Genomic DNA, 14,973 nt, shown 5'->3' on the forward strand with positions numbered 1-14,973 from the left:
ACCACTGTCGATGGACTGGTTCAACTGGGACAGCAGATCGAGGAGGACAGAGAATGCCAACTGCAATATGAACAGAGAAAGAAACAGACACCCAAACAGTTATCCAAGCCAGACCATCAACAACAGCCAGAGTCTACAGCCAAGACCCCTCCCATGTTCAACTACATGTCCAAATCAGTATCAAGTAAACCCTTCCAGAAAACACCAATCACAACAGGCCAACACACCTAACTCCCTTCGCAGGAACGACCATTCTACTCTGGGTGCTTTGACCAAAGCCGAAAGCCCCAAGAGGCACTGCCTACGCCCACCTGTCAACATCCCCTTCCTTTCAGTTAATACCGCACCAACTGGTGTTACCCCTGTCCATAGGCCCTTGGAGAGGAATAGCCATCCTGGACACCGGGTCATCCTACACACTGCTCAATGAGAAACTGTGGAAGGAGTTGCTTCATATGTAGGGACCCAGCCCAAACACTGGGACAAGCACCTTCATGAGTTTCGATTTGCCCTGAATTCTGCTGTGCAAGAGTCCACTGGCGTCATCCCTGCAGATCTGAACCTGAGTCGTCCCCCTCCGAGGTATCGTGCTACAGCCCCAGCAGGTTACTCCAGACTCTGCATGCTATGACCAGGTAGTCTATCTCCATGACTTGAGAGCTCTTGTCTCAAAGAACATGATCCAGACCCGACTCAAGCAGAAGATAAATTATGATAAGAACAGACGAGACATCCAGTTCCAGCTTCGTGATCGGGTGTGGCTTCACTCTCATCCTTACTCGAAAGCTGAACAATTATTCTTGGCCAAACTCGCTCCTAAATGGCAAGGACCATATAGGATTGTGGAGCAGATCGGCCCTCTGAACTACCGAGTGGTGAAAGAGGACACCGGTGAAGATATGCGTGTTGTCCATGTCTCACGTCTTAAGGCCTGTGACCCCTCGGCTGAGGAATTGGAGGAGATTGAACACCGCAAGGTCCTGGATATCTTTGAAGAGGAAAGTGATGAGGACTTTTCTCTGATTCCCAGACCCAGAAGTCTCACGCCTTAAGGCCTGTTACCCCTCAGCTGAGGAGTGTGAGCGCCACAAAGTCATGAATATTTTTGTAGAGGAAATTGATAGACTTTTCTCGGTTTCCCAGACCAAGATCTGCGTTCCAGGGCAATGGTTGGCTTTTTCCAGGGGAGGGGGTGTGTGACGGCCCTGAATTTGTCTGAACCGTCTCATTGCTTCTCCTTCCAATAGGGTGTTTCCCCTTTAATTCCCAATTAAATAGCCGGCATCAGCTGCGCAAAAGTGGGGTTGTGATGGTGGTGCGAATGTGTTCAACCCTCAGTTCCGAAGCTTCTTCACTCTGTTTGTTTTGTCGTATTTAAAAGTGTGATCTCAAGTTTAATCAGGATCGGATCCAGTCATTTCTTCCTTTGGACTACACATCTCAGTTGGTCTCCGTTGTTTTGTCGTGGCCTTTCTCCACTGGAGATCTGTTGGCTGATTGGATTGGCTGACTAACTACAACTTTTTTGCCTACAGTATTTCATTTGTATGAGTGTGATTTATACCATAATTTGTGGTCAGTTGATGACAACTGAGATTTGATACTCTTTATTAGAGGTCGACCGATTTATGATTTTTCAACGCCGATACTGATTGGAGGACCAAAAAAAGCTGATACCGATTAATCGGACGGTTTTTATTTATTTATTTGTAATAAGGACAATTACAACAATACTGAATGACACTTATTTTAACTTAATATGATACATCAAAAATCAATTTAGCCTCAAATAAATCATGAAACATGTTCAATTTGGTTTAAATAATGCAAAAACAAAGTAAAAGTGCAATATGTGCCATGTAAAAAAGCTAACGTTTAAGTTCCTTGCTCAAAACATGAGAACTTATGAAAGCTTGTGGTTCCTTTTAACATGAATCTTTAATATTCACAGGTAAGAAGTTTTAGGTTGCAGTTATTATAGGAATTCTAGGACTATTTCCCTCTATACCGTTTGTATTTCATTAACCTTTGACTATTGGATGTTCTTATAGGCAGTATTGCCAGTGTAACAGTATAGCTTCCGTCCCTCTTCTTGCCCCTACCTGGGCTCGAACCAGGAACACATCGACAACAGCCACCCTCCAAGCATGGTTACCCATCACTCCACAAAAGCCGTTGCCCTTACAGAGCAAGGGAAACAACTACTTCAAGGTCTCAGAGCGAGCGACGTCACCGATTGAAACGCTATTAGCACGCCCCCCGCTAACTAGCTAGCCATTTCACTTCGGTTACACCAGCCTAATCTCGGGAGTTGATAGGCTTGAAGCACAGCGAAGAGCTGCTGGCAAACGCACAAAAGTGCTGTTTGAATAAATGCTTACGAGCCTGCTGCTGCCTACCATCACTCAGTCAGACTGCTCTATCAAATATCAAATCATAGACTTAATTATAACATAATAACACACAGAAATACAAGCCTTAGGTCATTAACATGGTCAAATCCGGAAAGTTTATTCTTTCAGTGAAATACGGAACCGTTACGTATTTTATCTAACGGGTGGCATCCCTAAGTCAAAATCTTCCTGTTATCCTGTTATACTGCACAACCTTCAATGTTATGTCAATTACATACATTTCTGGCAAATTAGTTCGCAACAAGCCAGGCGGCCCAAACTGTTGCATTTACCCTGACTCCGCATGCAATGAACACAAGAGAAGTGACACAATTTCCATAGTTTAATATTGCCTGCTAACCTGGATTTCTTTTAACTAAATATGCAGGTTTAAAATATATACTTGTGTATTGATTTTAAGAAAGGCGTTGATGTTTGTGGTTAGGTACACATTGGTGCAACGACGGTGCTTCTTTCGCGAATGCGCTTGTTAAATCACCCATTTGGCGAAGTAGACTATGATTCAATGATAAATTAACAGGCACCGCATCGATTATATGCAACGCAGGACAAGCTAGATAACTACACATGGTTGATGATATTAGTGATTATGTTAAGTACAGCATGCATGCACAGTACAGCATGCATGCACAGTACAGCATGCATGCACAGTACAGCATGCATACACAGTACAGCATGCATACACAGTACCGCATGCATGCACAGTACCGCATGCACAGTACAGCATGCATGCACAGTACAGCATGCATGCACAGTACAGCATGCACAGTACAGCATGCATGCGCAGTACAGCATGCATGCGCAGTACAGCATGCATGCGCAGTACAGCATGCATGCATGCATGCGCAGTACAACATGCATGCATGCATGCATGCACAGTACAGTATGCATGTATGCATGCACAGTATGCATGTATGCATGCACAGTACAGCATGCATGCACAGTACAGTACAACATGCATGCATGTACAGTACAGCATGCATATAACGCTGTTGCACCATTTGCCACAAATGAACCTTACAGAGATGGTTCACTCGAAAATCAGTTTGTCAGTACTTTTTTTCCTATTGCAAATTAGTACCAATCTCTTGATATATGCATGCTCCTGATTCATGCAGTAGGATACACACACCAGAGGGTGAGTGATATATGCATGCTCCTGATTCATGCAGTAGGATACACACACCAGAGGGTGAGTGATATATGCATGCTCCTGATTCATGCAGTAGGATACACACACCAGAGGGTGAGTGATATATGCATGCTCCTGATTCATGCGGTAGGATACACACACCAGAGGGTGAGTGATATATGCATGCTCCTGATTCATGCAGTAGGATACACACACCAGAGGGTGAGTGATATATGCATGCTCCTGATTCATGCGGTAGGATACACACACCAGAGGGTGAGTGATATATGCATGCTCCTGATTCATGCAGTAGGATACACACCAGAGGGTGAGGGATATATGCATGTTCCTGATTCATGCAGTAGGATACACACACCAGAGGGTGAGTGATATATGCATGCTCCTGATTCATGCGGTAGGATACACACACCAGAGGGTGAGTGATATATGCATGCTCCTGATTCATGCAGTAGGATACACACCAGAGGGTGAGGGATATATGCATGCTCCTGATTCATGCAGTAGGATACACACACCAGAGGGTGAGTGATATATGCATGCTCCTGATTCATGCAGTAGGATACACACACCAGAGGGTGAGTGATATATGCATGCTCCTGATTCATGCAGTAGGATACACACACCAGAGGGTGAGTGATATATGCATGCTCCTGATTCATGCAGTAGGATACACACACCAGAGGGTGAGTGATATATGCATGCTCCTGATTCATGCGGTAGGATACACACACCAGAGGGTGAGTGATATATGCATGCTCCTGATTCATGCAGTAGGATACACACCAGAGGGTGAGGGATATATGCATGCTCCTGATTCATGCGGTAGGATACACACACCAGAGGGTGAGTGATATATGCATGCTCCTGATTCATGCAGTAGGATACACACCAGAGGGTGAGGGATATATGCATGCTCCTGATTCATGCGGTAGGATACACACACCAGAGGGTGAGTGATATGGACTTGGATGGGTGGTTGTGAGTTCCACAGTGTTGTTTGTGACCGTTTCACTGAGTTGGCGGGTTAAAGGTTAACTCTGGTCCCATTTTTAGACTTGATTAATATTTGATTAAACCAGTGGCTTTCAACTCCCTTCCAAAGTCCCTGGCACATCCAAGCTCCCGGGCAGTACCAGAGAAGAGGAACAGTCAATGCCAGCCTCTCTCTGTCCTCTCTCTACCCTGCCGCACTGAATGTTATCAGTTAGAGGAGGGTTACTGACTAAATGTGTTTTAGGAACTCAGTCGGGATCTCAACTTACTGTTGAGAGTTAGAATAGTAGAATACACAAGGTGCAATTTAGAAATATGGTTGTGCCTCCTGAGTGGCACAAGGCATCGCAGTGCTAGCTGTGCCACTAGAGATCCTGGTTCGAGTCCAGGCTCTGTCGCAGCCGGCCGAGACCTGGGGGAGACCCATGGGGCGGCGCACAATTGGCCCAGCGTCATCTGGGTTAGAGGAGGGTTTGGCCGGGAGGGATGTGCTTATCCCATCTCATGTGGCGCCTGGGCACAATGCACGCTAACACGGTCGCCAGGTGTACGGTGTTTCCTCCGACACATTGGTGCGGCTGGCTTCGGGATAAGCAGGCATTGTGTCAAGAAGCAGTTCGGCTTGGTTGGGTTGTGTTTCGGAGGAAGCACGGCTCTCGACCTTCGCCTCTCCCGAGTCCGTATGGGAGTGGCTGCGATGAGACAAGACTGTAACTACCAATTGGATATCACAAAAAAATGAAATATGGTTGTGCATCAGCAGTTTCTCTTGTTATGTCAGTCACTCAATCAGCCATGTCAGCTAACATCTTTTAGATTGTTAAGTTAGTCTAATGGCCAGCTATCTAAACTTGTAGTAATCATGGTCGAATTACCAACCAGGGGGGCCCATTGATTTTGTTAGTCTCTCTCACTCAGGTTTGCAATTTTTAACATGGCAAAATGTGTAGAATTGCATGAAATTAACTAATACTTCAGTTTTTTCTCTCTTTGTCAAGTGGGGACGCTACATTTTTGTGCTTAATGCCCCCAGAAGGCTAGGTCCGGCTCTTAATGCAGGTGTGGGTATGCAGACCTGCGAGGCACTGCGGCCCCTCATGAGTGGAGATTGTTTTGTGGCCCACACCCCCAGCAAAGTTGCCCATCCCTGTTAGAGGTGCTTTTCTTTCTGGTCCGACTGTGAAAGGGAAACCTAGCCAGTCCAGTGATGCGAGCCTTCCAGACGAGCTAAATACCAACACTGAACCATGCATGAGAGTAATTCACATACCGCCCCAACAGATCCTCAGATGACGCAACCTCTATTGCACTCCACACTGCTCTTTCCCACCTGGACAAAAGGAACACCTACGTGAGAATAATGTTCATTGACTACAGCTCAGCGTAGTCACCACACCATAGTGCCCTCAAAGCTTATCACTAAACAAAGAACCCTCGGACTAAACACCTCCCTTTGCAACTGGATCCTGGACTTCCTGACGGGCCGCCCCCAGGTGGTGAGGGTAGGCAACAACAAGTCTGCTAGACAACAATATGTCTGCCACTGTGACCCTCAAAATGTGGGACCCCGCAAGGGTGCGTGCTTGGTCCCCTCCTGTACTCTATGCTCAGCCGCCTCTGCGTAGCGTACGACTCCAACACCATTGTTAAGTTTGCAGATGACACGACGGTGGTGGGCCTGATCACAGCCTACAGGGGAGGTCGTCAGACACCTGGCAGTGCTGATCGTGGACTACAGGAAACGATGGGGCTGTAGTAGAGACGGTCGAGAGCTTTAAGTTCCTCTGTGTCCACATCACACATCAAGATCTATCATGGTCCACACACACCAACAGAGTTGTGAAGAGGGCAAGACGACGCCTCTCCTCCTCTGGGCCCTGAGATCCTCAAAGTTCTCCAGCTGCACTGTGGTGGAAATGTAATATTCATTACATACTATAATGTTTAATTAGACACACTATGCTGTTTTTACTTTACTTGTACCCTGTGTGTATATAGCCAAGTTATTACCTCATACCCCTGCACATTGACTCAGTATTGGTGCCCCGTGTGTATATAGCCAAGTTATTACCTCATACCCCTGCACATTGACTCAGTACTGGTACCCCGTGTGTATATAGCCAAGTTATTACCTCATACCCCTGCACATTGACTCAGTATTGGTGCCCCGTGTGTATATAGCCAAGTTATTACCTCATACCCCTGCACATTGACTCAGTACTGGTACCCCGTGTGTATATAGCCAAGTTATTACCTCGTGCCCCGTGTGTATATAGCCAAGTTATTACCTCGTGCCCCGTGTGTATATAGCCAAGTTATTACCTCATACCCCCTGCGTGTATATAGCCAAGTTATTACCTCATACCCCTGCGTGTATATAGCCAAGTTCTTACCTCAAACCCCTGCGTGTAAATAGCCAAGTTATTACCTCATACCCCTGCGTGTATATAGCCAAGTTATTACCTCATACCCCTGCGCGTATATAGCCAAGTTATTACCTCATACCCCTGCGTGTATATAGCCAAGTTATTACCTCATACCCCTGCGCGTATATAGCCAAGTTATTACCTCATACCCCTGCGTGTATATAGCCAAGTTATTACCTCATACCCCTGCGTGTATATAGCCAAGTTATTGTTACTCATTGTGGATGTATTCCTAGTTATACATTTTTCTATTTGTTTTCTTTTGTCTCTATTGTTGGGAAGGGTCCACCTGTTATTAACCAAGAGTGTGACAAACAAAATCATTTGATTTGTCTCCAGATCTTCCTGTATGTGTGTGTGTGTGTGTTAATGCTGTATCCATGTCTGTCTCCAGATCTTCCTGTACGTGTGTGTGTATGTGTGTGTGTGTGTGTGTTAATGCTGTATCCATGTCTGTCCCCAGATCTTCCTGTATATGTGTTAATGCTGTAATCATGTCTGTCTCCAGATCTTCCTCTGTGTGTGTGTGTTGTGTGTGTGTTCATGCTGCATCCATGTCTGTACAGATCTTCCTGTTTGTGTGTTGTGTGTGTTGTGTGTGTTGTGTGTGTGTGTGTGTGTGTGTCCTGTTCCACTGGATGTCATAAGGTGTATATTAAGTCGCTCTGGATAAGAGTGCTAAATGACAAATGTAATGTAAATGTGTGTTCATGCTGTATCCATGTCTGTCTCCAGATCTTCCTGTATGTGTGTGTGTGTGTGTTAATGCTGTATCCATGTCTGTCCCCAGATCTTCCTGTATATGTGTTAATGCTGTAATCATGTCTGTCTCCAGATCTTCCTCTGTGTGTGTGTGTGTGTGTGTGTGTGTGTGTGTGTGTGTGTGCATGCTGCATCCATGTCTGTCTCCAGATCTTCCTGTGTGTGTGTGTGTGTGTGTGTGTGTGTGTGGCTGTTCCACTGGATGTCATAAGGTGTATGCACCAATTTGTAAGTCGCTCTGGATAAGAGCGTCTGCTAAATGACTTAAATGTAATGTAAATGTAAATGTGTGTTCATGCTGTATCCATGTCTGTCCCCAGATCTTCCTGTACGACTGTACGGAGGTGTCTCCGTTCTCCCTGCTGTTCTTTGGAGGTGACGTCACCATACAGATGGATCAGGACCAGGAGACCATCGCCGTGGACGACTGGATCGTGTTCCAGTCCCCCGCACGCATCGCTCACCTCGTCAAGGTACAGGAACACACACACACACACAATCGCTGTGGACAACTGGATCGTTTTCCAGTCCCCCGCACGCATCGCTCACCTCGTCAAGGTACAGGAACACACACACACACACTCGCTGTGGACAACTGGATCGTGTTCCAGTCCCCCGCACGCACGCTCACCTCGTTAAGGTACAGGAACACACACACACACACACACAATCGCTGTGGACAACTGGATCGTTTTCCAGTCCCCCCCGCGTCGCTCACCTCGTTAAGGTACAGGAACACACACACACACACACACAATCGCTGGACAACATCGTTTTCCAGTCCCCCGCACGCGTCGCTCAAGGTACAGGAACACACACAATCGCTGTGGACAACTGGATCGTTTTCCAGTCCCCCGCACGCGTCGCTCACCTCGTTAAGGTACAGGAACACACACACACACACACAATCGCTGTGGACAACTGGATCGTTTTCCAGTCCCCCGCACGCATCGCTCACCTCGTCAAGGTACAGGAACACACACAATCGCATCACACGCACACACACACACACACACACACACACACCTGACCGTTTTTCCGTATCTGCCTCTCTCTGTAGAATCTGAAGAAGGAGCTGGACTCTCTATTGGAAGAGAAGATCCGAAGCCCCGCCCCTGTGGACTGGAGCAACCGCCAATCCAAAGACTGTGCCGTCATCACAGCCATCATAGACCTCATCACCACCCAGGAGAGGCCCAACGTTAACGCGAGGAACACTGAGCCTAGAGGACGCCGCCAGTATCACAACAACGATGATGGTGACGAGTACGAGAACTGCTGCATCTCTTCTCAACCCAGAGAAAAGCTCAGGCCATAGAGATGGGAAGAGGTCTCCACTTTGTATCTGTGCCATAATGGCGCTGCCCATGCTATCTCCGTTTGAATTAAGTGTCAAGCTAATGTTGGTGATTTACCGCCACTTGCAGAGCTGGAGTCTTAAACTAAATATTGTGTTATTTTGGCGATGAAGCTTAACGCCATTTACCAACTAGGCAAACCATGGTCTGGTCATTGGCTGATCATTCCCATAGGAATTCCCCCACCCAGTTGACTACTTTTAAATGGTGGAAGCCCTCAATGTCCATGCTAAATTGTTTCCAAGTAGAGGTCTCTATACATCTCAATGTCTTAGGCACATTTTCTATTGGATATGAGTCCAGTCAGGATGGTGTGTGAAGAAAGAGTCCCCGAACACCAACTATTTGAATTTAATTCTATAATAAGCCTACTGGAAAAGGCTGAGCATGTATTTTTGCATTTGTTAAAAACAATGACGTGAAACTAAGTTGTATGGAATGCTGTTTTGTTGATATTGCTTGACATTCTCATGTTGTCAAATGGCCCATTTGAATGGTTAACTTGCCATTGTTTTTTTTTTTTCCAGTTTTTGTTCAAATATTTGAATCTTCTCCCTAAAGCTGAATCAATAAAGCTGACCTTATTGCAGTGTGACGTTAGTCTTTTCTAGTGAAGTGGGAGAGATTAAGGCCTGGATTGGCATTACGGCGTGCTTGACATTTAAAGGTCATTTCTAACTGAGCCGCCATCTGCAGCATTTACCTTGAATGCCATCTCTTTACGAACGTGGAAATAGAGGCGATCGGATTTCAAGTTAAAAGATACGTTAGTAGTAGCTGTAATACATATTCCTGAATTGGGTCCTTGTTAAAATGTAACAGCCGTGATAGATGTTTCTTAGTTGTATAACGCAATGTACCATTTATTTAACCAGGCAAGTCAGTTAAGAACAAATTCTTATTTTCAATGACGGCCTACCAGGGGAACAGGGGGTTAACTGCCTTGTTCAGGGGTAGAATGACAATATTTTTTATCTTGTCAGCCTGGGGATTCGATCTGGCAACCTTTACGGGACTAGTCCATTTTAACCGCTAGGCTACCTGCCTCCTCTAACCGCTAGGCTACCTGCCTGCTCTAACCGCTAGGCTACCTGCCTCCTCTGGTACCCAAACCACATGAAATCCTACATTAAAGGGATTCTCTGGTAATTTTGTATACTTTTTAGCCAGTAGTCCTGAAAGTTGCCCCACGTGCCAAAAGTGGTCCCCGAAAATGGATAATTACATGTGCACCGTGTGATTCTTGCTCACATGGCGAGGGGCTGAATCTCATTGGCTGGAACTCAAATCGCTAGCGGGCGAAATGGCACATCTTCCAGAAAAGTCTTTCAAACTAGGGATTTTGTGGCTGAGGTAAAACAGTAATTCTGCTCATAGATGATGCATGTGTGAACTACACATTGACACATCCGGTCCTTCTGTAGCTCAGTTGGTAGAGCATGGCGCTTGTAACGCCAGGGTAGTGGGTTCGATCCCCGGGACCACCCATACGTAGAATGTATGCACACATGACTGTAAGTCGCTTTGGATAAAAGCGTCAGCTAAATGGCATATATTATTATTATTTATTATTATTACATCCAGCCCAAAAGCGGGAGATTTAAAAAATACTAGTCGCCAAAGTACCGGAGCATGTCTTTAATAGAATCCATTTGGGTTATCTTGATATTTATGTATCCATCGGTCTAATCTCTTAACAGGAGGTACAGTTACAGCAGGAGTAAAGTTTGACTTCACTGAATGTTACCAATTAAAACCAAACCCATTCTCTCTATCGGACTGGTCCTGAGTCATAACAGGTGTCTGTTCCCCAGTCATAACAGAGGTCTGTTCCCCAGTCATAACAGAGGTCTGTTCCCCAGTCATAACAGAGGTCTGTTCCCCAGTCATAACAGAGGTCTGTTCCCCAGTCATAACAGAGGTCTGTTCCCCAGTCATAACAGAGGTCTGTTCCCCAGTCCCCAGACATAACAGAGGTCTGTTCCCCAGTCATGACAGAGGTCTGTTCCCCAGCCATAGAGGTCTGTTCCCCAGTCCCCAGACATAACAGAGGTCTGTTCCCCAGTCCCCAGACATAACAGAGGTCTGTTCCCCAGCCATAACAGAGGTCTGTTCCCCAGACATAACAGAGGTCTGTTCCCCAGTCATAACAGAGGTCTGTTCCCCAGCCATAACAGAGGTCTGTTCCCCAGTCATGACAGAGGTCTGTTCCCCAGTCATGACAGAGGTCTGTTCCCCAGTCATGACAGAGGTCTGTTCCCCAGTCCCCAGCCATAACAGAGGTCTGTTCCCCAGCCATAACAGAGGTCTGTTCCCCAGCCATAACAGAGGTCTGTTCCCCAGCCATAACAGAGGTCTGTTCCCCAGTCATGACAGAGGTCTGTTCCCCAGTCATAACAGGTGTCTGTTCCCCAGTCCCCAGCCATAACAGAGGTCTGTTCCCCAGTCATGACAGAGGTCTGTTCCCCAGTCATAACAGAGGTCTGTTCCCCAGTCATGACAGAGGTCTGTTCCCCAGTCATGACAGAAGTCTGTTCCCCAGTCATAACAGAGGTCTGTTCCCCAGCCATAACAGAGGTCTGTTCCCCAGCCATGACAGAGGTCTGTTCCCCAGTCATGACAGAGGTCTGTTGTCCAGTCATGACAGAGGTCTGTTCCCCAGCCATAACAGAGGTCTGTTCCCCAGTCATAACAGAGGTCTGTTGTCCAGTCATGACAGAGGTCTGTTCCCCAGCCATAACAGGTGTCTGTTCCCCAGTCATAACAGAGGTCTGTTGTCCAGTCATGACAGAGGTCTGTTCCCCAGCCATAACAGAGGTCTGTTCCCCAGCCATAACAGAGGTCTGTTCCCCAGTCATAACAGAGGTCTGTTCCCCAGTCATAACAGAGGTCTGTTCCCCAGTCATGACAGAGGTCTGTTCCCCAGTCATAACAGAGGTCTGTTCCCCAGTCATAACAGAGGTCTGTTCCCCAGTCATAACAGAGGTCTGTTCCCCAGTCATGACAGAGGTCTGTTCCCCAGTCATAACAGAGGTCTGTTGTCCAGTCATAACAGAGGTCTGTTGTCCAGTCATAACAGAGGTCTGTTGTCCAGTCATAACAGAGGTCTGTTGTCCAGTCATAACAGAGGTCTGTTGTCCAGTCATAACAGAGGTCTGTTGTCCAGTCATAAGAGGTCTGTTGTCCAGTCATAAGAGGTCTGTTGTCCAGTCATAACAGAGGTCTGTTGTCCAGTCATAACAGAGGTCTGTTGTCCAGTCATAACAGAGGTCTGTTGTCCAGTCATAACAGAGGTCTGTTGTCCAGTCATAACAGAGGTCTGTTGTCCAGTCATAACAGAGGTCTGTTCCCCGTTCCCCTAAATTCACTGAGCCATTCAAAAATGCATCATCTTTCTGAAAGAAAACAGATTGCAAATACAACAAATACAACATAGCACTTTTATTAACAAGAGTTAGATAAAATATCTAAATGACATCATCTGCAATATAAATCTATAGCTGTGGATTACATACGTTTAAAACAGAAGTTATTAGTTACATATTTACATGGGTTAAATGTGTGTCATCACAGTTTATCCCTGAGTGCAAATTAAACCTTTTTTTTGTCTGGGTCAGACCAGATGTAGAGTAGTGGTCTGGGTCAGACCAGATGTAGAGTAGTGGTCTGGGTCAGACCAGATGTAGAGTAGTGGTCTGGGTCAGACCAGATGTAGAGTAGTGGTCTGGGTCAGACCAGATGTAGAGTAGTGGTCTGGGTCAGACCAGATGTAGAGTAGTGGTCTGGGTCAGACCAGATGTAGAGTAGTGGTCTGGGTCAGACCAGATGTAGAGTAGTGGTCTGGGTCAGACCAGATGTAGAGTAGTGGTCTGGGTCAGACCAGATGTAGAGTAGTGGTCTGGGTCAGACCAGATGTAGAGTAGTGGTCTGGTTTGATGAACGGTGTTGCAACAGGAAGCTGATCAGGCCATTCTTTGTTTCCCTTAGCAATGTAAGACAACATTACACACTTAACAGATGAATCACGGCCAGACGATCACTTTGAAACCTCGGCTTTTTCCAGTTTTAGAACCGAGAGCGTCGCACCGGTTCATTTTCTCTCCTGCCGCTCGTCACAGAAATCGTAAGGAGGGTATTTGTTTTTAAAACTTCCAGCTCTGGGCCTTCTAAAAGCCACCCCAGGGCATCATCACACCCAGAGGCAGGACTGACGGAGGTTTGTGGGACGGAAAGGTCTCCGTTTATGTAAGGTGACATTAAGATGGAGATATAAAGTGCCCAATTACAGATGGACTTCCAGGCCCTAGGCAGTGTGTAACGCTGAACAAATTGCATATGTAACCATGGTTCAAGCCTCAGCAGAGTGCAAGGTGAAGCTATGCCCATACTGCTAATACCTCTTCAATAGTTAAGGTATCTAAAATGGATAGGGAATCGGGGTTAGGAGGTGTTGGGAATCGGGGTTAGCGCATGAATGTGGGAGTTTCTTTTGTACTTTGTAGGCCATCATAACATTCAGCCTCACTCTACTGTAACCTTCTAACCAGAGGGAAGTCGGGAAACTGGACCGGTCATTCTGCCATTTTGGCTCCTACTGGCCACACAGGGAAGTCTAGAAATGATCCGTTTATTTGGCCATTTTGGACCGTCGTCACATTCAGTTACATTACAAAAGGCCTCCTAGCCACACACAGACAAGTCTAACGTAAAGTGTCATTTGTGTGTCTACAATGAGCCTCTTCCCCAACAGTCTCATCACACACTATAACCTGACCACAGAGCAGAAGTGAAACTGACCTGTCCCATCACAACAACCTGTCACTTTAAAAAGCATGACAGAAAATATACTAATATAAATCCTAGTTATGTAGTACAGAAAGTAAGCTTAATTCCTGGGGAGTCTTTCAGAAGGAAATTAAATGAATACATGTTATATTAGTTGTAATCTACTGTTATTATAGGTTGACCAATCCACGTGGCAGTTTTAAACTTTGACCCCAGCACGTTCTGTGTGCGCGTGTATCCAAGTGGGATGTCCTTCGGGGCCAAAAAGCAGTCACACGGGCAGTGGTTGGACAGTCTTGCATCAGTGGGAGGAGTCAAAGTGTTGTTGACAGGTCATAGGGTCAAACTTCCATACCATAGAGATTGGTAGAAGATGGAGAATGTTAGACTGCATGGGTAACAATCATTGGACCCCAAACCCATTCTAATAGATGCTGTCAGCTGGCATACCTGTGTCTGTTGACCACAGAGAGATTCTATTGGTGCATTAAGTGGCAGTCAGCACTCTCATTGGTTGATAGTGCTTGAAGGCGGCTCATTGGTGTATTCAGTCGCTGGCAGAAAGATCTCACACATTGCTCTGTTGACCAAGGAGACTTTCTATTGGTGTGTTCAGTGGAGGGCTGTTGCTGGCATAAAGCTCACTCATTGGTGTGTCTGATTGAAGGCAGGTCACTGGTGTATTTAGTGGGTGGAGCCTGCAGTTCCAGCTCACTCATTGGTGTGTCTGATTGAAGGCAGGTCACTGGTGTATTTAGTGGGTGGAGCCTGCAGTTCCAGCTCACACATTGGTTTCCAGCCCCTGGAGGCGGTCCATCCTCTGCACGTTGCGCTCAATAGTGGCCTGGCACATGATTGGTTCAGCACATTCTGACAGGAACCAACCCCTCTCGCCATCACGGAGTCGCTCACCCTCATACCAGCCTGAAAGAGAGACACATACCACTCTATATTCCTTTATTTATCCATCAGAAAATCACTTCACAGGGCTGGAGAAAATAGTTTCCTCTTCAAAGCAGGAAGTGAGCTCTCAGCCCGGTGTTGGACTCTTAAATGACATCTGTTTGATGCTCTATTCTGTC

General features: G+C 46.3%; 3 protein-coding genes across 11 annotated transcripts in view; 2 read left to right on the forward strand and 1 right to left on the reverse strand.

The window, feature by feature from the left end:
* The window catches only part of dhx36 (DEAH (Asp-Glu-Ala-His) box polypeptide 36), a 54,754-nt gene extending 45,059 nt beyond the window's left edge, over nt 1-9,695 (forward strand). The window contains exons 24-25 of one of the 2 annotated variants that reach the window (XM_052468539.1): nt 8,069-8,221; nt 8,809-9,695. In XM_052468539.1, coding sequence (XP_052324499.1) covers nt 8,069-8,221; nt 8,809-9,066 — 411 coding nt within the window. In that variant the 3' untranslated portion in view covers nt 9,067-9,695. Of the gene's footprint in view, nt 1-7,380; nt 7,441-8,068; nt 8,222-8,808 lie in introns of those variants that run through there. The other variant, XM_052468540.1, reaches the window with a different exon arrangement.
* Nucleotides 9,696-10,737: 1,042 nt separating this feature from the next.
* Nucleotides 10,738-12,542, forward strand: LOC127908842 (uncharacterized). Of its 8 annotated transcripts, none has more exons than XM_052468545.1 (5): nt 10,738-11,051; nt 11,214-11,261; nt 11,564-11,875; nt 11,948-12,163; nt 12,304-12,542. In XM_052468545.1, exons 1-5 carry the CDS (start codon nt 10,847-10,849, stop codon nt 12,540-12,542), a joined length of 1,020 nt encoding a protein of 339 aa, XP_052324505.1. In that variant the 5' UTR covers nt 10,738-10,846. The 8 variants fall into 8 exon arrangements, with proteins under 8 accessions (XP_052324505.1, XP_052324503.1, XP_052324507.1 ...); XM_052468543.1 differs by having other exon boundaries at nt 11,564-11,803; nt 11,948-12,259; XM_052468547.1 differs by having other exon boundaries at nt 11,564-11,803; nt 12,020-12,259.
* The window catches only part of LOC118377283 (rho guanine nucleotide exchange factor 26-like), a 153,988-nt gene continuing 151,547 nt past the window's right edge, over nt 12,533-14,973 (reverse strand). The window contains exon 14 of the mRNA XM_052468602.1: nt 12,533-14,815. Coding sequence (XP_052324562.1) covers nt 14,673-14,815 — 143 coding nt within the window. The 3' untranslated portion in view covers nt 12,533-14,672. The remainder of the gene's footprint in view (nt 14,816-14,973) is intronic.

Source organism: Oncorhynchus keta, chromosome 18 (genome assembly GCF_023373465.1).
Source record: "Oncorhynchus keta strain PuntledgeMale-10-30-2019 chromosome 18, Oket_V2, whole genome shotgun sequence".
NCBI classification, from domain to species: domain Eukaryota; kingdom Metazoa; phylum Chordata; class Actinopteri; order Salmoniformes; family Salmonidae; genus Oncorhynchus; species Oncorhynchus keta.